This window comes from Cyprinus carpio, chromosome A3 (assembly GCF_018340385.1).
Source record: "Cyprinus carpio isolate SPL01 chromosome A3, ASM1834038v1, whole genome shotgun sequence".
Classification (NCBI taxonomy): Eukaryota; Metazoa; Chordata; class Actinopteri; order Cypriniformes; family Cyprinidae; genus Cyprinus; species Cyprinus carpio.
Window position 1 is genome coordinate 25,500,798 of NC_056574.1, and position 23,300 is coordinate 25,524,097.

Below are 23,300 nucleotides of genomic sequence, written 5' to 3' on the forward strand. Positions count from 1 at the left end.
ATTATAATTTAAGTGTATTAGTTTATTTTACATTTATATAAATATTTTAATTATTTTAAAATAGTTTAAAGCAAAATATTTGAATGATACTTTATATTAAATACATTATTAGCATCTGTTTGTGCTTTTACTGTGTGTATTGATACTGATGCATGTAAAAATAAACAGTACTGTTGTCTAGGTAGGGAACTCTCCACGATTGTAGTCGCTGTGTGTGTGTGTGTGTGTGTGTGTGTGTGTGTGTGTGTGTGTGTGTGTGTGTGTGTGTGTGTGTGTGTGTGTGTAGGGGGAGGTACTGGTACAGTCAGTCGGTGCGCAGCAGTACGCAGAGGTGAAAGCTCAGCGTGACAGTGTGTGTGTGATCTCTCTCTCCTGCGTGAGAGAACATGGGACATATTTGGATATCCGAGAGCATTTACAGCACAAGCAATAATATCCAGCGGCTCAGATTATCGTTTAATCCCTCACCCTCCGCGCCTCGTCCCAGAACCGCCTGATAACGCGCAGAGATCCCGAGCCGAATCTTTGCTGTTCAGAGGAGAACAGAAGAGGAGCCATGATTTGTGCCAGACGCGCTAGCATCGGCTGCTCAAGCTAACTGAAGCGCGACTGTGGAAATCTTCCCTTTGTCAGCCTAAAGTTTCTTTCTCACATTTCAACAGGAATATATTGTTACTGTGAGGAGTTTATGCTGGACTTGAGAGTTATGGTATAAAGTCGACGTTATGCGCCTGTTGTTGACTCGCTAGGCTCACAGCTAACTGTTAGTAGCGCTAGCCGATGCTGTGTTACTCCTTCTGAACAACGGTTAGTCTTTAATGCGTTTTAATTAGTTTTACAATAACAAATATACAGTAACATTGTCATAAACGTGCAGGTGGTTACTAGATAAAATTGTAATGAGATTATTTCTTTGTGTTGACAGCTTTGGAGGCTCATGCTAACAGTGCACTAGCTCGATATCTCAATTGCTTTTCTATTATAGCAATAACTTGCCGTGATGAAATACATGTTTTGGTAAATGTTGTTCAGAAAGTTACGTGTGTTATTTTCATTTTGTATCATTAACGATGATTTGAGCTTGTGTGAAGGCATGTAAGTTAAACAAACTACCTGTTCAGTTTGCCAGCCGTTGAAGCATTTGTACATTGATATTGTTTTAAGACTGGGGGAGTGAATACGGCTGGGCATTTTAAAGATTAAAAACTCCTAGATCTGGACTGGAAGGGTGGGGAATAGTTTGGTTTTGGTGTGTCTTTGGATTTGGCCTTACGCCTTTTCAAAGATAGACCTGACTCAAGAGACTCGTAGACCCCTGTGGCTCTGGAGGAATCCGGGTCCATCTTTGGTATCAGAGAGGGACACACAGTTGTCTCTATTCTTTGCTCTAACTCTGGCTCTGATGTGAGCAGTCATGGGCACCCAGGGCAGCCCTGTGAAGAGCTACGACTACCTGCTCAAGTTCCTTCTGGTGGGAGACAGTGATGTGGGGAAAGGAGAAATCCTGGACAGCCTTCAAGACGGATCTGCTGAGTCTCCATATGCCTACAGCAGCGGTGAGTTAGTCAACACTTCCCACACATCTTCACGCAGAACGCGAGTAACACATCCTTCAGTCAGAATAATCTTACATCAGGGCCTTTGCTCTTGTGAGCCGTTCATATAATTGTGATGTTAACAGGTTTAATAAATAACAAGGTCAATATTATTCTTTTGAATATGGTGAGTCATTCTGCGGGTGCCATATTGTTGCTGTCAGTGACTTACAGAAGGTGGAAACACAGCTGATAATAGTTTATTATTCTGTTGATCTTTTACAGGATTGTGTAAGGTTTCCTTTTGCCCATTTAGATTGTTATATAAAACTTGCACTTTTACTGCTCAGAGGTTGCATAACATACACTTTATGTTTGTTAGAAGAGATCCGATAATCGGTTTGAACAATATTTTTTATTTTTAATCAGTGTTATGTAGGGCTGGGCGATTTTGAAAAAAAAAATTAAATCTCGATTTTTCCAGAATGTTTGACGGATTCTCAAATTTTTTATTTTTTTTTTACTATTATTAACTAGTCAGCTTGAAAATGTAACTACAACATGATTCAAGTTACTTTTTTTTTATTAACCCTCTAGTTAAAAAATATATATATTCCAAGTGCAGCACACATGAAGTTGTCAACATGATGTTAAACAAATAACTTGCTAAATATCTTTGCAGAGAAGATGCAAAAAATAAAAGTACATATTGTAGACTTGTCTTATACATATTGTGTTCAGAAAAAATACGAGGAAAATCTCAAAAGTCAAGGTAATTCAAATTCAAAATGACTGAAGGTATAACACCAGTAGACTTTTATTAACTATGAATGTTCTTTAAAAACAACAGCAGCTTTCAGCCTGTCACCATGATGCAAACATGAAATATCAGACATACAGTAGTAGTTCTTGACAGGTTTTTTTATTCGATTGCGCTGTTTATGGATGTGTTTGATTTGTGCTCGCGTCTCTTGCAGTGTCTCATGCATGAAACGCCATTCTAAAAACACTGCGCTCAAGTTAAAAGAAGTTCACTCCCATCTTCTTGCATGATTTACCTTTTCCACTGCCCACGTCGCATCTTTGTCAAAACAAAAGCACTGTGTGAATGACGCCTAGCACTAACTTTATGGTCCTTCACAGAGCACGTGCGCAAACATGTGGTTGGATCATTCTTTTCTTTTTACTAATTATCACCGGCATATTCTCAGAGTGTCTAATTCTAACATTTGGTAATATTTCTATTCAAAATCGAGATTCCTCAAAAAAATAAAATCGTGGCAAAACAATAAATTCAAATTAATCGATAAAATCGGGAAAATCGCCCAGCCCTAGTATTATGCAACTTAGGTTTAATTGGTAGTCACTCTTTTATTTATTAGTCAAGATTGTGCAAGGTGTTTTTGGGGAGTGTTCCAGTACAGAGGTCTCCCTCAGGATACAAAACACACAAAGTAAATATAACTAAGAAGTGTGTTTGTATGTCTGTTTTCATTGAACAGGTCAGTGCAGCACACTACAACGTCAAGACTGCTTTTAAGCACAAGCTCTTTTGATTTGATTTATTTCACAGCTTTCCTTTTGCTGTAACGAGATCATCCACGCTCTGTCATTAGGCTGAAGCCAGTGAGGTGATAGACCAATTATAGACCGATATGCCTTTCATATCCAAATGAGCCTTGTGTGTGCAAGCGTATAGGAGCTGGGTTGCTCTTGTTGTGTCCCTTTTCATACATAAAGGCTGCCGTTTATCTTGTCGGTTGAAGCTATTATTGAACAGTGTGTTTTATGGGTGTGAGAGATCTCATAGTGATGGCTCTTCTCTGAGAGCTCCTAGAGGAGCTTGCTGGTGCAGCTTCAAATGAGTAGCCTTCAACAGTCACTCAAAATCAACACAGATGGCTCCACGAGCTGTCCGCACATTCAGCGATGGTGGATTACACTGCAGGCATATATATTTCCCAGAGGGAGATGCTGTCCTGACGTGCTCAGATGGTTTAAATGTTGAAAGGCGTTTTTTAAATGAATTATACATAGATTGTGTAGAGAAACTGGCAGTGTGCAAGGTGGAATATTAAAGCCTGATGGATAGAAAAGTGTCCTTTTTTAATTTAAACTTAATCTCATTATATAAAACTGCTTTTAGCTCATGGACATGTGGTTGGTGTTAAGGGTCTAGACTGGCAACCTGATAGGTGGATTCAAATCCCATAAGAGATGATGCCCTTGAGCAAGGCATTTAACCCCAGTTTGTCTCAAGGGACTGTCCCTATAATAAGTGTATACTGTAACTTGCTTCAGATAAACGCATCAACTAAATTACAAATTTCATTTTTGATTTCTTGAGTTCAGAGAAGCCTTGATAAACTGCCTAATGCTGTTAAGTGGTTTTAGATTGTGGAATCTGTATTCATATAAATTGGGTCTTTGGTGTTTACTCTGATTGATTTGTCTTTGTGCTGGCTTTGAGTGAACATATGTAAATATTTAGAGTCTAAAGTTGCAGATGCAGACGTCTTGGCTGCTAGTGATCGACAGATAGATTTGGCAAGGTGATCTCATTCGAAAGAGGGTCACTAGAAGCTTTGAAACCTTTCATTACACCATTTCAAGCATTTTATATGCATTATATGTTCTGTAAAAAAAAAAAAAAATTTCGGCTTCATATTTGCCTAGACTGATATATCGCGACAGTTTCATATTGGATGTTAATATCGGCAATGATATATCGATCGGGCTCTAGGCACGATACCATTTTTTTCAGAACCGATCCCGATCCAATACTAAAAGTTCTGAGTATCGGATGATCCGATACCAGCACAGTTTTTTTAAATCATTGTTGAATTTCTGTACCTCAGTGTCTGTTGACCTGATCACTCTTTTGTGTGTTACACTATCTACAGGGTGGAGAGAGAGAGAAAATGCAAGCTCGTGGACAGGAGTGTGTTCGACCAAAGTCCCTTTCTTGGTTCGAAGCAGCAATGCGCAGACCGATCGCTGTATGACATCAAAGCACCGCGAGAGCTACAGAGAGCAGATGGCTCCACATACTTCCGAATGACTCTTGTGGTACTTTGGTGTCTGATCGGTCTGCATGCTGCTGCTTCAAATCGAACGCACCTCATCTCATAGCCGGTCCATTTTGGCTAGGGATGGGCGATACCTCTTATTTTATTTTCGTTCCGATACCGATATTTTCAAATCCAGTGTTGTCGATACCGATACCTCTAAACTAAACTTTCTTGATCTTTTAAATTATTAAAATAGTATAATCAGTAATTATACTCACTTAATATTAGATTTTTAAGCCATGTATTTTAACATTTCATAGGCCTTTTTTGTTATCACTGTCTGAAATATAATTGTATTTTAGCCCTGTACTGGGACAGTAATGTCAAAGGTGCAACTATACCCCTAAAAGGGTGCATATTAGTGCCATACAACTTTAAGGGTAGATAAGTTACAAAGGTGCACCTTTGAGGGTACCTCATTAAAAATAAACAAGGTATTACACAAGTACTAAAATGTATTATTAGGGTTAGGCGATATGTTTATAAAATTATCACAATACTTTTTTTTTAATATCAGACGGTATCGATAATTATCACGATAAATGTCAAATCTTTTAACGTTTAAAGGGTTAGTGTTTTACTTACCCTTGAAGCATCCTAGGTGTATTTGACGTTCTTCTTTCAGATGAATGCAGTCGGAGTTATATAAAAAAATTAGGGATGCACCGTTCTGATATTCATATCGGCTATTGGCTCTAATACTGCCATTTTTGTGGCATCGGGAATCGGTCAAGAGGGCCGATCCATATCCGAGATTGTGCGTATTATTCTGTGTTACTTCTGAAGCCATAAGATAGCTTAAAGGGTTACATTTTGTCATTAATCACTTACCCCCTATGTCGTTCCAAACCCATAAAAGCTTTGTTCATCTTCGGAACACAATTTAAGATGTTTTGGATCAAAACCGGGAGGCTTGTGACTGTCCCATTGACTGCCAAGTAGGCCTAAATTACACTGTCAATGTCCAGAAAAGTATGAAAGACATCGTCAGATTAGTCCATTTGCCATCGGTGGTTCAACTTTCTCCACTGTGGCTGTCAGTCATTCGTTCAGCCTTTAAACCCTGGTCGCATTCGGTTCTGACAGTCAGCTCGGTAAAGCTCTCTCCAAGATCATTCTGTATTCCCATTATCATATTTGATTTATAAATACATTTCTATGATTCTAAATTCTAAGATCTGATGTGTCTCGCGAGAACGTGACAATATCCTTGTGCAGACCTTTTAGATATATTTGCATTACACTGGCTTGTTGATCAGTAGTGGTATGCAAGATATTTTATGTTCACATCAGGCAAGTGGACGCATGATAAGCGGGAAAATTACACAGTTTAGTCTTTATCCAGTCATAAAAACGGAAATCACAGTTTAATTTGTCAAATTTTGAATGAATTAATCAAAAGTAGATCATTACACTTAAAATCATGATATGGACTAGTATCTGTAAATATTAAGCCGCAAAAGTCGATTTAAATATGAATCCTGCCTGTCTCTGTTAATGAACCGTGCCTGATGCTCGCGGTGATTTCAGGATCTGCCATCTTGCTAAATGAGGACATAAACACATGAACTGTAAAGGTATTCACGGCAACCCGTCAAAATAAAAGTCTGGTTTGATTTGAAGACATTGTCCTGTTACTATTTTTCAGTAGAATGTACATAGACTGCTACTGCTACTAAAATTAAACAAACATTATTTTTTAAGGAATAATCACACAGAATTTCTTCCATGTTTTAATTTTAATAGTAAATCCCCTTTTGTTTGCCAAAAAATAAAGTTTGCTTAATTTTCAATAATTAAAAAATAAATATAAATTAAATGAATGTTTTATGCCTTCATTTGATAACCAGAAAAATGTAAATACACAACAAAGAATTTCTAAAGGGAAAAAAAATAAGGCTACTTTATAATTAGATATGCAAAAACACAAAATTTGGTAACAATAAAAAAATATAAATAAAAATAAAACATTTCATAGGGGCCTGAATGTAATTTTTGTTAAACTTTTAACAAATTGATGTGAAAATGTATGTTTCATGATTTTAATTAATTAGACATGCTTTTTAATCAATAAAATTTAATTTAACTATTAAAAAGGAGTCAAGAAAAATGAAAGGGGTCATATGATGCTTTTTTAAAGATCATTATTTTGTGTATTTGGTGTAACAGAATATGTTGACATGCTTTAATGTTCAAAAAACACATTATTTTTCAAATACTGTACATTATTGTAGGTCCTCTATGCCCCGACTCTCTTAAATGCATAGTTTTCTACAAAGTCCCTCCTTCTGACAATCACAGTCTGCTCTGATTGGCCAACTGACCAAGTGCATTGTGATTGGCCGAACATCGCAAGCACTCGTCAGAAATGTAACGCCCCTTTCCATAAAGCTAATGCGGGCAGCTGTGGCCTAATGGTTAGAGAGTTGGACTTTTAACCCCAAGGTTGTATGTTCGAGTCTCAGTGCTTGCAGGAGTTGTAGGTGGGAGGGATTGAATGAACAGCACTCTCTTCCACCCTCAATACCCATGGCTGAAGTGCACTTGAGCAAGGCACTGAACCCCCAGTTGCTCCCCGGGCGCTGGATATATAGCTGCCCACTGCTCCGGGTGTGTGTTTATGGTGTGTTCACTTCTCACTGCTGTGTGTGTGCACTTGGATGGGTTAAATGCAGAGCACCAATTCCGAGTATGGGTTACCATACTTGACAAATGTCACGACTTTCACTTTCATAATCGTGAGCTTCAACTTTCAAAATAAATGTAAAGACAGTTAATAATGTCCTTAGTTTTACCATCAGTTCAAGCCCGAAAGGGAAACAGAGTCGAGTGACAGATGTGTTTGCAGTACACAAGCCACGGACGGTTAAGACAGCTGACTCCACTGTGTGACCCTGTGTCTCTCTCTCTCTCTCTCTCTCTCTCTCTCACACACACACACACACACAACGCGCAAAACTCCGCATGTGAACAGTCAACAGCAAATACTTAAACTAATAACAAAACATACTTACAGTAGCTGATTCAGAAGCGCCAGATTGTCGTGGCAAAGTCTGAATTACCTCCTCTCCTAGGTTCACGAATTGGTCGTCCATAAAATGCGTTGCTGTTCTGTTGTAAGTAATCTTAAATATTCCTAAATGCATCTACTTTCAGAAGGCCAAATAAAGTGCTTTTGCTTTTGCCTAGAAACACACAGCATCTGCCTGACGATTGCTTCAACACTAACTGTGGTTACTGAAACCATGCCTTCTTTCTTTGCATAACATTTGGGCGGCATTACGCAAATATTTCCACATAGTGACATAGATATGTGGGGGCGTGTTAGAACGAGCCGTTTTAGGGGGGTGTGGCAGAGTCTTAACTTTGATAAAGTATATCTTTTAAGAATAGACTTTATGCTTTGCAACTATACAGATGTTCTTTATGCACCAAGAGCTTGTAACACTCCAAAGAGAAAGGAAAAATTGAAATCGCATCATATGAACCCTTTAAAACAGAAAAAAAAACGGAATCCAGAAAATATTAAAATGGAAAGAAATTTTGAAAATATTTGGAGAAAAATAAAATGGATTTCTAGGGCCCTAACTATACCTCAGCCTTGCTGCGCCCCCCAGTTTGTGAAGCACTGCTTTATTCCTTTAAAACAGATACATGAAGTGTGTTTATTATTTATATATATATATATATATATATATATATATATATATATATATATATATATATATATATATATATATATATATATATATATATATATATATATATATATAATATTTTTTTATCCAAGTGGAAATCAGTTTACTAAATAATTTAAAATTGACTGACTGCTTCACTTCATAAAGTACTATTTTTCCCTTTATATTTTATCACTGAGAATTTCTTTTAAAAAAAGTCAAATAATCTTGTCTCGTTCTCGTGAATCCAGTCTCGTGTCTTGTCTCGTGGGATAAGTGTCTCGTCACACCCCTAATAAGTGAGGTTGTCTAGTTTAGCTAACAGAAAATACACAAACAAAACCAAATGAAACCCTGCGGCTCGTGATGATACATTGATGTGTAAAGACACAAAATGATCATTCTGTGCAAGAAACTGAACAGTATTTATAACGTTTTTTTTTTTTTTTTTACCTCTGATTCACACCATGTCTGAACTGTTAGAACTCTCCTGAGCGCGTTCTTAGCAGCAGGTGCGTGAGGCGTCGTCGTCTTTTTGCTTTACGGCGGATCGTAGACTTATAAGTGCATTACCGCCACATATCTCTCAAGTGGACCATTGACACTCTATCTACAATCTCAATTAGGAGTGTCAATGGTCCACTTGAAAGATAGGTAGCGGTATCTTTTTGTGTCTTTACACATCAATGTATCGTCACGAGCAACAGGGTTTAATTTGGTTTTGTTTGAGAATGTTTTTTTTGTTTTATTGTATATTTTAGCCGTAATTCCCATCCACTTCCATTATAAGACTGACAGACTGCAACGGTTTGTGTTAAAAATCTTCGTTTATGTTCTACTGAAGAAACAAAGTCACCTACATCTTGGATGCCCTTGGGGTAAGCAGATAAACATCAAATGTTCATTTTTGGGTGAACTATCCCTTTAACTGAGAGAAATGTTAATGGATCGTCGGAGAGTGTTTGTTTTTGCTTTGTAATAAGAGTTCGGCACAAACGCAATTCATTCAGTAAGTGAGTGTAACTGTTTTTACAGCTCCTAGACACAACCCTTCAAAAGGCTTATATAAATGCTGCAGAATAAGCCTGAAGTTATCAGAGGTGCAACAGAGCGTTCATATATATGTTTTCGATGCAGAGTGCAAATGGCTGTGCATTTATTTATGTTTGATGGGAGTGAAATAGGGCTGAACGATATGGACAAAATTTCATATCTCGATTTTCATGCCAGATATCTCGATATCGATACAATACGGCCGCCCCCCTCCCCACTCCCCCTTTCCCCACCCCTCTCGGGGTCAGGCAGCTTGGGGGGGTGGGGGGTTGTTCCTTGTTTTTGTTTTCCGTTGTTTTTATATATATATATATATATATATATATATATATATATATAAATACAGAATCTGAATTAAAATGTGTTTGATTTAAGCCTACATTTCAAAATTTTGTGTCAGAAAATGTATTGTTTTTAAGCCTTTCGCACGTATGATCACACAGGTGTAATCAGTGTAGGCTGGTCCCTGGAGCGTACGATCAAGTGCATCACATGAACAACTGCTAAATTCAAATGTTGAATTTAGGCAGAGACAGGCGCGCTCAGAACTCTCATATATCACAACTTTTAAGTGTTTTCAACCACATACTGTTTATTTTAGGTTTCAAACATATAAATTCACATAAGTACTAAAAAAACAATACATTTAGAGTTTGTAAAATACACACTGATGTCTATGGAAGAGGTAATAATAATCCTTTCCATTATAATTCGACACGTTTTATTCATATCAGATACACATTGTGTAAGTAACTTCAGTGTTTACTCTATTCTATTCCCAGTTCACCACCCACTTACTTTTAAGTATTTCGGGAGAAGTGGATGAATTCACGTGTTGTAAACATAGAGGTTGTAAATCCAACAGATCCGATTCTCTGAACTGCGTATGCGGCACAAACTAACACGGCGGCGCCCATCGCGCATACAGCTCAACTAACGCGATCGTAATAAAGGTGTTTAAACAACAATATACTTCCACTTGCATGTATTTGACAATCGGAATATCAGATATTTCATGCCATAGCTAACACATTTGTGAATATTCTAAATAATAAAGGAAAAATTACATAAAAGCAAATCATCATTCATTCAGCGCTGTTCCTGCTGCTGCGGTGTGTCACGTGACAAGCAATGACGCGTCACCATGGAAACGCCCCCCCCCCCTCTCACAATATAGTTCCCACGTCCCTGGTAGTGTGTGCGCGCTGGCTTTAGCGGTGCATTCAAGGGCACTCGTAAAACTGATGTTTGTTGTGACTGCCAGAGTTGTATGCAGGGCGAGCGCGGAGAGGGGAAATCTATATCGTCTATATCGTTGCTTTTTTCGATAGTAATATCTTGAAAGTTCATATCTAGATATAGATACGATAACGATATATCGTTCAGCACTAGAGTGAAATGAAACTGTCTGAAACCGAAGCTGTCTCTGCTGTCTGTCTCACCTCTTCCCCCTCCACTCCGCAGCGCACCACGCCCACTTTTTTAGCATTTTTTAAAACTGTGGTGAGAACTAACCAGTGCTGAAACAGGGTTTCATGACCCTTTAACTAGGCCTGTCCGAATACCATTTTTTGAGCTTCGATGCTTCGGTTATAATCAACATCACATATTTGAAGCTTTGGAGGGAGGGGTCAAGATTCACGATTTTTATTTGTCACATACATGGTTATATGGAGAGCATATGACCAGCAGTGAAATGTAAGTAAGTGTCCTGAATCAGGTTAGTGAAGTGGTGTCCAATGTCCAAAAGTGTTCCTTTGTCGTAAGTGATCAGTGCAGATGATATGTGTGTAAAAAGAGAGAGCAAAAGAAAGTACAACAGTAAATAAAAACACAATCTAAGTGGAGCGACCTGGACGGCATCCGAACTCAACGGCGCCATCTTGGTTCATACGGGTCTGAACATATTCTTCTCTCAACACTGAGTCTACACCTGCGCGACAAATTCCCAACAGTAAACTGCTGCTGCTTTCTATTTATGACGTACTAACACAAATTTCAAATGATTTTCAACGGTAGCTTTGTTGCTTCCAGTGTAGACAGACTTTAGCTGTTGCGGTTCGACGCGACAACTGTCACGTCCGGTGTAGACATGGTATAATATAGGCAGGAATCTCTGTGTGTCTGTCTGTCTGTTTGCATTTTTATGTCATGTCGAGAACCGTTCATCCAATCAACTTCACGCATTGCGGGTGTGTTACTGCAGACCCAAGGGTGTGCAGTGTCGCATTTTGGTGCAATATGGACACGTGACATGTTCAGAATTAATAAACTTTTAATAAACTACAGAACACCGCGTTTCACGCGGGCAGGGCTTATATGCTCCAAAAACAGACACCTTGCACTAGTGATACACACACAGGTCTGTTAAGAGCAATACTTTTAATATAGACAAATTATTATTAGGCTGAGCTACTCTATATTTTTTTAAGCAAATTAAGTGCACGTTTTTATCATGTGTAAAATTACTGATTAACATGGCGGATAAAAGCAGCTCGTTTTTTACACCAACAATATACAGTAGGCGTACTACTTACAGAACTCGTGTGATTTTTCAAACTTGATGTGCTGTTGTGGTAGGCCAGTTTCAAATCGCATATGTGGCACGCTGCCTTTGTCTTGTCCTCACTCAATTTAAAGTGCTCCCACACAGCTGAGGTCTTTAGCATTTTTGTCTTCTCTTCCAGATGAAATGAATTATGATGTTCATGACAGTCACTCATGGGCGTTTCATATTCAAGCATGAATGAGAACCGTTTCGCAGGTGATGCCAGGTCAGGTGTTAGAGAAAAAAAGAAAAAATGAATATTCAAATCGCAAATCGAATGCCAACCCACCGAACGAATATTTGAATATTCTCGTCCAGCCCTACCTTTAACACACTGAACAGTGATGATCAGGTCAACATACAGAGATATTGAAATTCTTCATTGCTTTGAGAAAAAAAAAAAAAAAAAAAAAAAAAAAACTGTGCTGGTATCGGCCAATACTCTGAATTGTTGATATTGGATCAGTTTTGGAAAAAAAAAAAAATTGTATCGTTGCATCCCTACTTTAGATGTTTGACAAGATGTTTGACATTTTTGATGTAAGACCCTCTCAGAAATTAGCTTTTTTTTTTAAAATAAATTCCCTTTAATGCAACGCTGCAGTGATTTTTTTTCAAGACTGCACGTGAAGTTAAAATAGTCCAACTTTTAAAAATGTAAGTCGAGATTCAGTTTTGTTCTGTGCTTAAACATTTATGAATAGAATTACCTTGCGTGTCATATGTACATTAATGTTCAAAAGTTTTGGGTTAATATGTTTTTTTTTTTTATGTTTTAATGAGGGAGAATAAATTATGACAGAATTTAAATTTCTGGTTGAACTAAGATTTTAAGACCAGTTAGGTTACCAGTCTATTTTGAAAATATGTAGCACTGTAGTGCAAAACCACTGCTATAGACCTCCCCCCGTTATAGTTATAGTTATAGTCAGAGTTTCCATTATTTCTTTAACCAGAATGAGGCCTGAAATCAGCTAAACCTCAGACAGAGTTACTCTGAATGTGTTATTTTGAGCAAAACCTTCAAATCCTCAAAAAGAGTTCATTATGACACTGCTCTCATTGTGTTTAATTTTAAGTGGAAAGCGAATATCTATACTTCTCTCTCTGATGAATGATAAAGTGGTGATCAGATATGGAGGTCAGAGTCATGTTGCGTGCTGTTTAAACACACAAACACAAGCTCCTGTTAAAATGCAGGGTCTCAGTGAAACCAGCTTTTCTACCTTTCTCAGCCTCAGGCATGTTTGTTTCATTGCTCTCATGTGCTCCCAGTCTTTGAAATTACTCTCAAACTCAGACGCACCCTGTTCAAACACCTCAGCATAGCTGGGCATATTGCAACTCACAGCATTTAAATATGTTATGAATAAACCAAACAATGAAACATAAAGACATCATGCTCTGAAAGCAAAGGCCTCCTGCTATGAAAAAAATCCAACATTGCTACATTCTCCAATTGAAAACATTATTTGTTTCCTCTGTCCGTGGATAATAGGCTGTTGAAATCAAATTAAACATGCCCGCACATGTCACTGTCCACTTGATCCTTCTCCTGTGTCCTCAAGTCCTGCTGGATCTTTCACTTCCAGGCTCTTCCTCAATACTAGCCGCTTCAGGCTGTCTTTGCTCAATGTGGCTGGGAAGTCTTGGCCTGAGGCCTGAGCTGGAATCTGAGACGATAATTACTCCATACTGCCCTTGCCAGGCCGCGTAGCCAAGCCATCTGCCCATAAAATCACCCAGAATGAAGGAGGAGGGATGCTAGAGGAAGGAAATGCAATGCGCTTTTGCTTGATGTGCTGCCCTGCTTAAGTTTCAGAGCAGCAGAGAATCAGACCCAGTGGTTCTTTTTAAGTGCGTGTTATTTTCCCTTATTACATTCTCTTGTAGATGTTTAATAATGGAAGACTGAAGAAGCCTATGGGCTCAGAAGCAGCCGACATTCGCCTGTCAGAAGATCTTACGCTGCCTGTCTAACTGAGCATGAGAGCAGACCCTCCTTCAGACATGTTCTGTTTCAGAGTCATCAAAGATTTAAGAAGTATCTTAAAAAAAGATGACGTCCCATCTTTCCCCTTCCTTTTCTCTATTTAAGGCCTCTGCCGTAGGGATGCACGATTTATCAAAATAGTGAAAAACTGAAAACTGCATATTGACCTGCTGTTGCCAAAATAAAAATGCTGCACAATAAATTGAAATAAAATTGAAATTGTGACTTGACAAAAGAGGACTTTGTTTTGCCTCTAATCGGAGAGGAACAAAGTTGATTTCCTTTTTAGAACTGATGTACCAGAGAAAGCAATGGCCAATTATGATGAATAAACTCTCCCCGACTACTCCAGGCTGGCGATGAGTCCATGTCCATGTTGTCAGCATTACGGATAATCAGATTTTTCAAGTGTGCAAAAAGATGATCTACTGAGACAAGCGCTCATGGCATGGTGAATATTACAGACACAGGCCTGTATGAAAAGAGATGCAGTGAGCCTTTGTTAGAGACAGAGCTGTCTATTAAAATGCAAAACCGGTTTGAATGCTGACCTGCTGTAAAGCGCCAGAAATTGCAGATATTGCCATTCAGTTGATGGAGCCCGTACTGTGTTCAGTTTTTCATTTTATGAATGATAAATGTAGATAAGCAGTCAAGGTAATCGCCTTATGGGAAGCATCCTGGTCACATTTCAGATATTATAGCATTAAGTAACAGCAGATTGGTTGCAGCTGTCAAGCTTTCCACTGAATGTGCACAGTCACTATCAAGATGATCATTTCAGCTTTAGTGCCTTCTAATGAAAGGAAGAATTGGCTAAGAATTAAATTAGCTAGTACACCAAATGCAATCATGGTGACGGCCGAAGCTTTTCGAGTTCCTGATCTTGTTTAGAGTGTTTTCTTTTTAGTAGACAAGCTTGTGTGATATCTGATGGCAGACAGACAGGTATGTGTCTTATCTAAGTGTTCTCTGTCTCTCATTCTGCAGGAATCGACTATAAGACCACCACAATCCTGTTGGATGGGCGGAGAGTGAAACTAGAGCTTTGGTAAGTGGATCACAACTCCTGTCTTGTTCTCAAGACTGAACAATGCATCACTCGCTACAAGCAAATGTAGTCGCTTGAATAAGGCTTCATTCCACAGACAGCAGGCTTTCCTTCTCATTGCAATGAAAATAAACAATGAAAATCTCATGGTGCAATAAAAAAGATATTGTAATATTTATAATGGTATTGTTATTAGTAGTATTGTTTTTATTAATACAAATATTTTATAATATTAACTAAATTATTTAAGACATTATTTGTAAAGGCTCAAATAAATTTTAGATTTATGTTCTGAAACTTTTCTAAATGTAAATCTTATAAAATTATGTTTCCGCTCTAGTTTGTTGAAATATAATAATTTAAAGAGTGGCTGTTATAACCTTACATGAGAGTTGTAAATAAACACACATTAAGACATTAACTCGTTAAGCAAAATATAATGAATGTACATTCCAATAACTTCTTTAAACATACTTTCTGATGTTCAGTCATATGTATTTTGTGCTATGAGTAGTAGTAAGGGATGGGATGGTCGCGTTCACTCGAACTCTGCGCTGCCAGTTGAACTGAACTTCCTGATAAAATGGACAGAATTTGAAAGTTTTGAAACTTGTTTCTTTTAAAAGAATCAAAAATTGTTCAGTATGAATATGTGTACCATTACACACAGCGCACACACACACACACACACACACACACACACACACACACACACACACACACACACACACACACACACATATATATATATATATATATATATATATATATATATATATATATATATATATGTGTGTGTGTGTGTGTGTGTAGATATATAAATTATTAAAATATTACATGCATATGTATAACTATATAAAATACAAAATTGCAAGAGCTCACAAATCATCAAGTAAACATTCCATTAACTGAAGGAGGCTAAGAAATCTCGAGCCCACTCTCTGTTATACAGCCATAAAAGCATTTAGCCACTTCCCCAGAGAGAAAGTAAAGTTTCCTAATCAGGAAGGCATTGGAGTATAAGACAGCAGAATTACACATTATGAAGACAAACAACAAGCTCATTAGCATTAACACACAGAGTGGTAAATGCCTGAGGAGCAATTCTCAAAACCCTTGAGGAAATTCCCATTGTCTACTGTAATGTGTTTGGCTATATAATGTAATGCTTTATAGTAATTGGGCTTCTTACTGCATATTCCTTGTAGAGTTTCTCCACAGGGCTTTAATCTCAGCCTACATCTATCTTTGCTAATGCACGTTTCAGAGATCCCAGGTATATCTGATGAGCTCTCTGATGTGATTCTGGAAGTACAGCACTAAACACCTTTCCCTTAGAGTGGGTTCAGTCCCACTTCTTCAGAAATGCAGCTGGCACTTTGGACTTTTTTATGCAGATTTATTTAACACTTTCCACCTCATTATGGCTAGCTTAGCTGTGTGAGAAAGTTCTCACAGATAGAGAGTGTAGGCAGCTGGAAAGGTTATTTGGGTGCGGACGTGTCACAGTGGAAAACTCGTTTTTCTAGCCTGTGGCACCAACACAAGTGCCTGAGTCATCTTGTATTTGGGTTAACTCTAAACTCAGTGTCCAAAACAGTGTCGATTTCAAGCTCCAAAATGTAGTGAGCCCCCTTTCTATTTACTGCCTACATAGGCAGCTGCCTTTTAAGGGAGCATTGTAACTGAAATAGAACCTCTTAAGTGACCGATTTGGAACGCTTTTCCATAGCCATTAACTCTCAGTGATACACACATAGTGCCGAAGCATGGAGCATTAGTTTGATGTTAGCATGTTGTAAATTTAATGCAATGCTCTTGCATAGGAAATGGATAGCACACAAATAACATATTTTTAAGTTTTTTTTGTTTTTTTTCATAATCATCTGCCATACTGGATGAATTTTTCACAGAGCTTGTCTCAGTGCATTCTGGTTTTTCCTTCTTTGCTAAGAAATTAATTGTGTCCAAAAGAAGGTAACCTAAAAGGCTGCATAATTTTGATGCCTGCCTTTTAGAAGGGCTTTCACATTATAAATGCTCTAATGATGCCTTAAAATATCATCTATGAAGAAAGCTCACAGTGTTTTGAAACAGAGCTCATGTGTCAAGCTTAACAGGGTGTTTGTCCTGACTTGTCTCTGTTTGCTTTTAGGGACACCTCGGGACAAGGCAGGTTCTGCACCATTTTCAGGTCGTACTCCAGGGGAGCGCAGGTAAAAGCTTCACCGTTTGTTCTTGCTTGGAGGATTAATGTTGTACTAAGTGCTTTGCTAAAGGGAAAAATAGACATGCATGACATATAGTTCACATAATCTACAAGGATGGACCAATATGTTTATATACAGTTGGGTTCAAACGTCTGAATCCAACAAGACAAAAAATGCACTAGTGGGCTTGGAGTGTGTTGAAATGATTTTGCAGAGTGCAGTTCATGTGGAAGTGTTGTTAACATCCCTCTTCACTGCATGAACAGGATACTGGCTAACAATACATGTTTGTTTGTCCTTTACAGGGGATCCTGTTGGTGTACGACATCACCAACCGCTGGTCTTTTGATGGGATAGACCGCTGGATCAGGGAGATTGATGAGGTAAAATGAATCCTCTCCTTATGATAACAGGAAGTGAGATCACTAATATACCCCTAGTCCTGTGTGCTTTAAGCTTAAGACTGATAGATAGAAGTCCTCGCTTACTGCACATGTGTGTATTCGTAAAAGAAGATTGTTCAATGTTACAGCAAGTTGAAGCCAGACTCCAAACATACAGTGTCACAGTGACTCTCCTTTCCTTTCCTCCACTTCTTCCTGTTGTTTGATATCCAGAAAGGATGTCCTCTCTTACTACAGCCTCCTTCCTTTTAGGCTACTCTGTTACGCTCTCTTCCTTCCTTCCTTGTTTGAGAATTGTATGTTCTTCGTATATTTAACTGGATATGTGTGGATATCTGTGCTTAGGGAGTGTGTTTGTTGCATGGCTGAAGATTTCTTCACATAAAGAGCTGCAGAAAGCACAAACCACACATATGACAGAAAGAGAGAGCGTGTTGTATTAGTTGGCATCAGAGACTAAAACTTGGGGACTTTTGACCTTTAGGAAATATTAGAATACTTGAGGCTTTGATTTGACTTTGCAGCATTTACTTGAGTCAGACTTAAGCTGATGATTCACAGTGAGTCATTTCATTACAGAATGAGCTTTGACCTCGCTGAGCTTCAGAAGGGTGCATGGTGCAGTGCTTTGCTCAGGAAGCTTCAAATTAGTATAGGGAGGAAACTTTTAAGGTCTCTAGCAGTCAGCTGATAGACATTTTGTAATTTAAGGTTAAGATATTTTTGCTAATTATTTACACTAACGGTCAAAAGTTTGAGGTTGGTAAGATATTTTTTTTGTTCTTGAAAGTCTATGTTCACCAAGACTGCATTTGTTTGATCAGAAATACTGGTAATATTGTGAAATAATATCACATTTTAAAATATCTGTTTCCTATTTTAATTTATTTGAACATGTAATTTATTGATGTGAGTCTTCATTGTCACATGATGCTTCAGAAATCATTCTAATTTGCTGCTCAAGAAACATTTCTTATCAATGTTGAAAACAGCTGTGCTGTTTAATGTTTTTTTGTGGAAACTGGTACTTTTTCAGGAAAGATCAAAAGAACAGCATTTATATGAAATGGAAATAATTTGTGACATTATACATGTCTTTACTGTCTCTTTTGATGCGTCCTAGCTAATAAATAAAGATATTAATCTATTAAAAAAAACTTACTGATCCCGAACATTTGAAAGGTAGTGTAGATATATTTATATATATATATATCACTAGTGTAAACAATTTTATGTTTTATTTGTTTATTGCTCCCAATAAAACATTATTAATGGTAACATTATTATTATTCATCTGTAAGACGTAATGGAAAAATTGACTGAAACCTTGTGATTTGACTCCTGTCTTTCCAAGCGTCCTCTCAAAGAGTCAAAGTTTTGACTTTCAGCATAATTTCTGGTCCACTTTGCAGCTGATTCTGCCCAAGCAACATCCACTTACACCAGATGAAACTGAACTACATTTAATGTAACCATTTTTTATATGTCATTTAGTCCTGTGAGTAATGATGAACTGATATTAATATTCTGCCCAATAACGATAAGCTGATAACAGGCCAATAACCATGTACTTCTAACACACACAATACAATAATACAGTTACTTAAAATCCTAAAAAGTAAAATCAATCATTTTATTTTAAATGTAAAAGTAAATTTAGGAAACATTATAATGCACAGTATGAAAAATGTATATTCTTTTTTTGAGATTTCTTTTAAAATTTGAAAACAGTGTTAGTAAATTATTAGTATTTTTAATGATTAAAAGAATGAGCATAATTATTGAAAATATCCAGTATCCACTAATAACTGATATACGTCTTTCGGAGCATTATTTGAAATTCAAGATTCAAAGAATAAGATTTGAGACTTGACTGTGATTTTATTTGAAGAACCCACTTGTGACTGCTCAGCACATCCCCTACAGATGAGTGAGTGGACTAGAGAAAAGCACAGATATGACAGGCCTCATTGAATAAATAAATGAGACAGGCCAGCTGTGACTATGTTTGTGATTCACTCAGCCTGACAGTGACAGGACTGTGGATCTCTCTGGTCCTCCCATCCTCCCATTTTTAACCCACTTTCTTGTCTCTTTGTTGTTCCTCAGCATGCACCTGGTGTACCCCGTATTCTTGTGGGTAACCGGTTGCACCTGGCATTCAAGCGTCAGGTCCCCACAGAACAGGCACGGGCGTACGCAGAAAAGAACGGCATGACGTTTTTCGAAGTGAGTCCCCTCTGCAACTTCAACGTCATCGAGTCGTTTACAGAGCTGTCGCGTATCGTGCTGATGAGGCATGGCATGGAGAAGTTCTGGAGGCCCAACAGAGGTGAGTCTTCCTCAAGCATGTGTTCTTTAATACACCAACATCTCTTCACTTTGAAATCAATAAAAAAAAGGGACAAAAAGGTCCATTCTTTCTGCTATTTTAGAATGTAATCCCACAAATACAGTGGAAATCTTTGGTTTCGACCTTCTGGGTGACGCAGGAAAACTGGCATGATCGGCATAGCTTTCCATTAGCATAGAAAACCACACTCTATGTCGTCCAGAGCCGTGTAATTAGAGGCAGAAGGCTTTCAGCGAAGCACTTCTTTCTCTGTCTGTTTTCACTATTATGTGGGATTTTCCCATGAGACCTCACAGTGCCTCAGATGAGCAGTTTAGCAGAAGCAGCATCCTGCAGTTCTGAGAACGGGAAGCGCTTTCAACATGCCTTTCAAAATGGCAGCGATTTACACTCCTTATTGCTCTCCTTGGCTGCTCATGCAGAAGCAGAATAAGGTTCTATTTTATTCTATTCTATTCTATTATCATTCAAAGGTCTGGGGTCTGTAAGATTTGTTTTTGGAAGAAATGTATACTTTTGTTCAACAAGGGCGCTTTAAATTGATCAGAAGTTTTAGACATTTATAATGTTAACATTTTTTGTAATGTTACAGAAGATTTCCCACAAAGATATTAAGCAGCACAACTGTTTTTATAATTGATAATAATGTTAAATGTTTCTTGAGCACCAAATCAGCATATTATAATTATTACATTTAAATATATTGTTGGGGCTTGTCATTCCCCACATAAAAAGCCATGTTGTTGGTTTTTGATAAACAAATCAAACATCCTTCCCAGGGGTTTTTCCGTGTATGTCACATTCTAACACCGTTAACTTATATTCCAGTGTCAGGCTTCCCATGTGAACCTCATTTGAATTCGACTCCATTTGAGAAGAAATGCAGGCAGCGTGTTAACATCTGCTGAGGGAATGCTGAATAATTTAAAACATTCTCATGACTTTTGTAAAGAGAATAAAAAATGATCTCAGCATGCGGATGCATCGCAGCTACTGTTGAATCCCTGGAGTGTCACATGTTTTTTATTTGATTTTTTATGGCTTCATTATGTAACTGTTCAGGATCGTTCTGATTGACTTTGTGTTGTAACTCAAGTGTGTGTGTTTTGTCTTTGTGTCATTGCAGTGTTCAGTCTGCAGGACTTGTGCTGTCGTGCCATTGTGTCCTGCACCCCTGTGCACCTAATCGATAAGCTGCCGCTTCCTGTGGCCATCAAGAGCCATCTGAAGTCATTCTCCATGGCTAACGGCATGAACGCCGTTATGATGCACGGACGATCCTACTCTACTGCTGCTGGAGGCAGCAAAGGCAACAGCCTCAAACGCTCGAAATCCATCCGGCCGCCTCAAAGTCCGCCACAAAACTGCACCAGGAACAACTGTAAGATCTCCTAGCCTCTGGGCACAGGGGCGGGTCCACCCCCCCTTCGCTTATATAACACTCAGGTGCACACGGACAAACACACAAGGAAATCAACACGGGGCTGGGCCGATGGTGCAACAGAGGTGTGGCACCTCCCGGTGTGGGGAGAGCAGGATGTGAACAAACACTTCCTGTCGCTACAGACGGCTATATTTCTCCCCTCACATTGCTGCAGTACAGTTGGTTCCTCACTCACAGATCGTGAATAATAACAAACCTTCAACCCTTCCCTTTCTGATTCTGTTGCAGTGAGCACAGGCAGCATGTTTCCTACTGTGTTAGCGCCCTCTGCTGGAGAATCCATGCAGGTCAAACCCTGCATTGGCTGAGAGTTGTTTTATGGGCTTATATTCTGCTTTGGTTGTGTTCTCATTTGCTCCTGCTCATTATCCTCAGTGCTCTGCATATGATGTTCCTCTTTTTTGCTATTTGTAAGGGCCTGTTCTTCCTGCAGAAACTGAAGTACCTCGGTCACATGGTCTTGCATGCTTACCAACAATGAGAGGGGGCTGATGCGAAATGACTTGTAGTGCTTACGTATGAACCGATATATTAAAAATGTGATTTGCACTGCAAATTGGTGGTCTCTGAATTTGCTGGTCATTTGCACAATGACTTAATCAACAGAGTGACTGCGTTATTGAATGTGGACTGTGGGACCGCTAGGCTGAGAGTGACGGCACAAGCATTTCCAGGCTCCTTCTGTTCGCCATCTTTCCTCGCTGAAGTTTCTGACCAATTTTAAATGATGTTTGATCAAATATTCGTCATTGGGTCAGAACTGTCTTCTCCTTAAACATGGATTACAGAAAAATTTCTCCTCAGGGGACAGTATTGGCAAAGGGTTTGTTTTTGTTTTGTTTTTTTGTTCTTTGTATACTCTCAGCTTCTCCTCACTTCCTCTGATTCGTTTTTTTCTGCATGTCTTGTGGGATTGTCATAGTTACAATAGTTTAACCTTATACTGTAATAATTACCTCTCTTCTCATGTCTAGAGTTCAATACCACAACCGGCTTGCGGCCTGTTTTTCTCACTCAAACCCTGCATTTGCCACACATTTCAGTACTTTCCCGTTATACAGTCTGTGCAGTTACAACTTTTCTGCCTTTTCCGTCTACAATGCTCAATGATTTCAAAGTCCATGTGTTCTACCAATTTTCAGTGTTGTAGCATGAGTTCAAAAGTCAGGTCTTTGCTCGAAGCCCTTTTAATCTGCACATACAGCATGGTTTCTCTATAGATATATGTCAGAATGGAGGATAATAAATCCATTCATGCTTGCTTCTGAATATCAAGCACAAATCAACCAGTGATGTCACAAGTGGAATCTTCAGCACTTCCTTTCGCGTCCAGGTCTGATGAGCCGTAGCTGTTGAATAATGGATGCTCTTGATTTCGTCAAACCTCCCAGCAGTGTTTTTCCTCTCTCTCCTCCACCCCTTCATCTCAGGGACGAGCCCCGGCCTCCAGCGGCAGACCTGCCCAATGAAGCCAGTTTAAAGTGTGCTGAGCGACAGGCTGCCAGCAGGGGGCCTTTAAACTTCTTCAGAGGGCTGTGAGCTCTCGGTGTTTGACCTATAAGCTATTTGCTTCCGGCCTTTTGCAGTCACTATAGCTGATAGAATGAACCTGGCACACGTTTGTGTTTAGAGCAGTTGTGTGTATTGGTGTCCATCTGTTGGGTGACGAAAATACTAAAGGGTCCACAGAAGGTGTTATTGCCCCCCACCCTCACCTTAAGCTTTGAATCCCGAAAGGTTGTGGTAATACAAATACTACAAAGAAGTGTTGTTTTATTCCTTTTTGGGCATCTTCAGAATCTGTAGGTATTAGTTTAACCCTCTCACCTGAGAGCAATGTTGTTGTTCTCTAATATGCACCTCATACAGTGCAAAGGAATTCTGTGACTTAGTTAGAACGTTCCATTTTAACCTTTTTTTTTTTTTGTATTGTAAAGTGTTTTTCCTATTTGTAACGGAAG

The 23,300-nt window shown here is 38.6% G+C and overlaps 1 protein-coding gene across 3 annotated transcripts; it reads left to right on the forward strand.

Annotated features, from left to right (window-relative positions):
- Nucleotides 1–289: 289 nt before the first annotated feature.
- On the forward strand, nucleotides 290–21,896 carry LOC122134099 (ras-related protein Rab-40C). Of its 3 annotated transcripts, none has more exons than XM_042726085.1 (7): nucleotides 290–807; nucleotides 1,413–1,556; nucleotides 14,868–14,928; nucleotides 17,084–17,144; nucleotides 17,444–17,521; nucleotides 19,652–19,874; nucleotides 21,022–21,896. In XM_042726085.1, exons 2-7 carry the CDS (start codon nucleotides 1,415–1,417, stop codon nucleotides 21,288–21,290), a joined length of 834 nt encoding a protein of 277 aa, XP_042582019.1. In that variant the 5' UTR covers nucleotides 290–807; nucleotides 1,413–1,414; the 3' UTR covers nucleotides 21,291–21,896. The 3 variants fall into 3 exon arrangements, with proteins under 3 accessions (XP_042582019.1, XP_042582026.1, XP_042582012.1); XM_042726092.1 differs by having other exon boundaries at nucleotides 291–807; nucleotides 926–1,556; XM_042726078.1 differs by having other exon boundaries at nucleotides 291–1,556.
- The last annotated feature ends 1,404 nt before the right edge of the window (nucleotides 21,897–23,300 follow it).

Coding starts and splice junctions, on each gene's coding strand:
- LOC122134099 (XM_042726085.1), top strand. CDS start 1,415: ATGGGCACCCAGGGCAGCCCTGTGAAGAGCTACGACTACCTGCTCAAG. Junction 17,145..17,443: donor CGTACTCCAGGGGAGCGCAG/GTAAAAGCTTCA, acceptor TGTCCTTTACAG/GGGATCCTGTTGGTGTACGA. Junction 19,875..21,021: donor GTTCTGGAGGCCCAACAGAG/GTGAGTCTTCCT, acceptor GTGTCATTGCAG/TGTTCAGTCTGCAGGACTTG.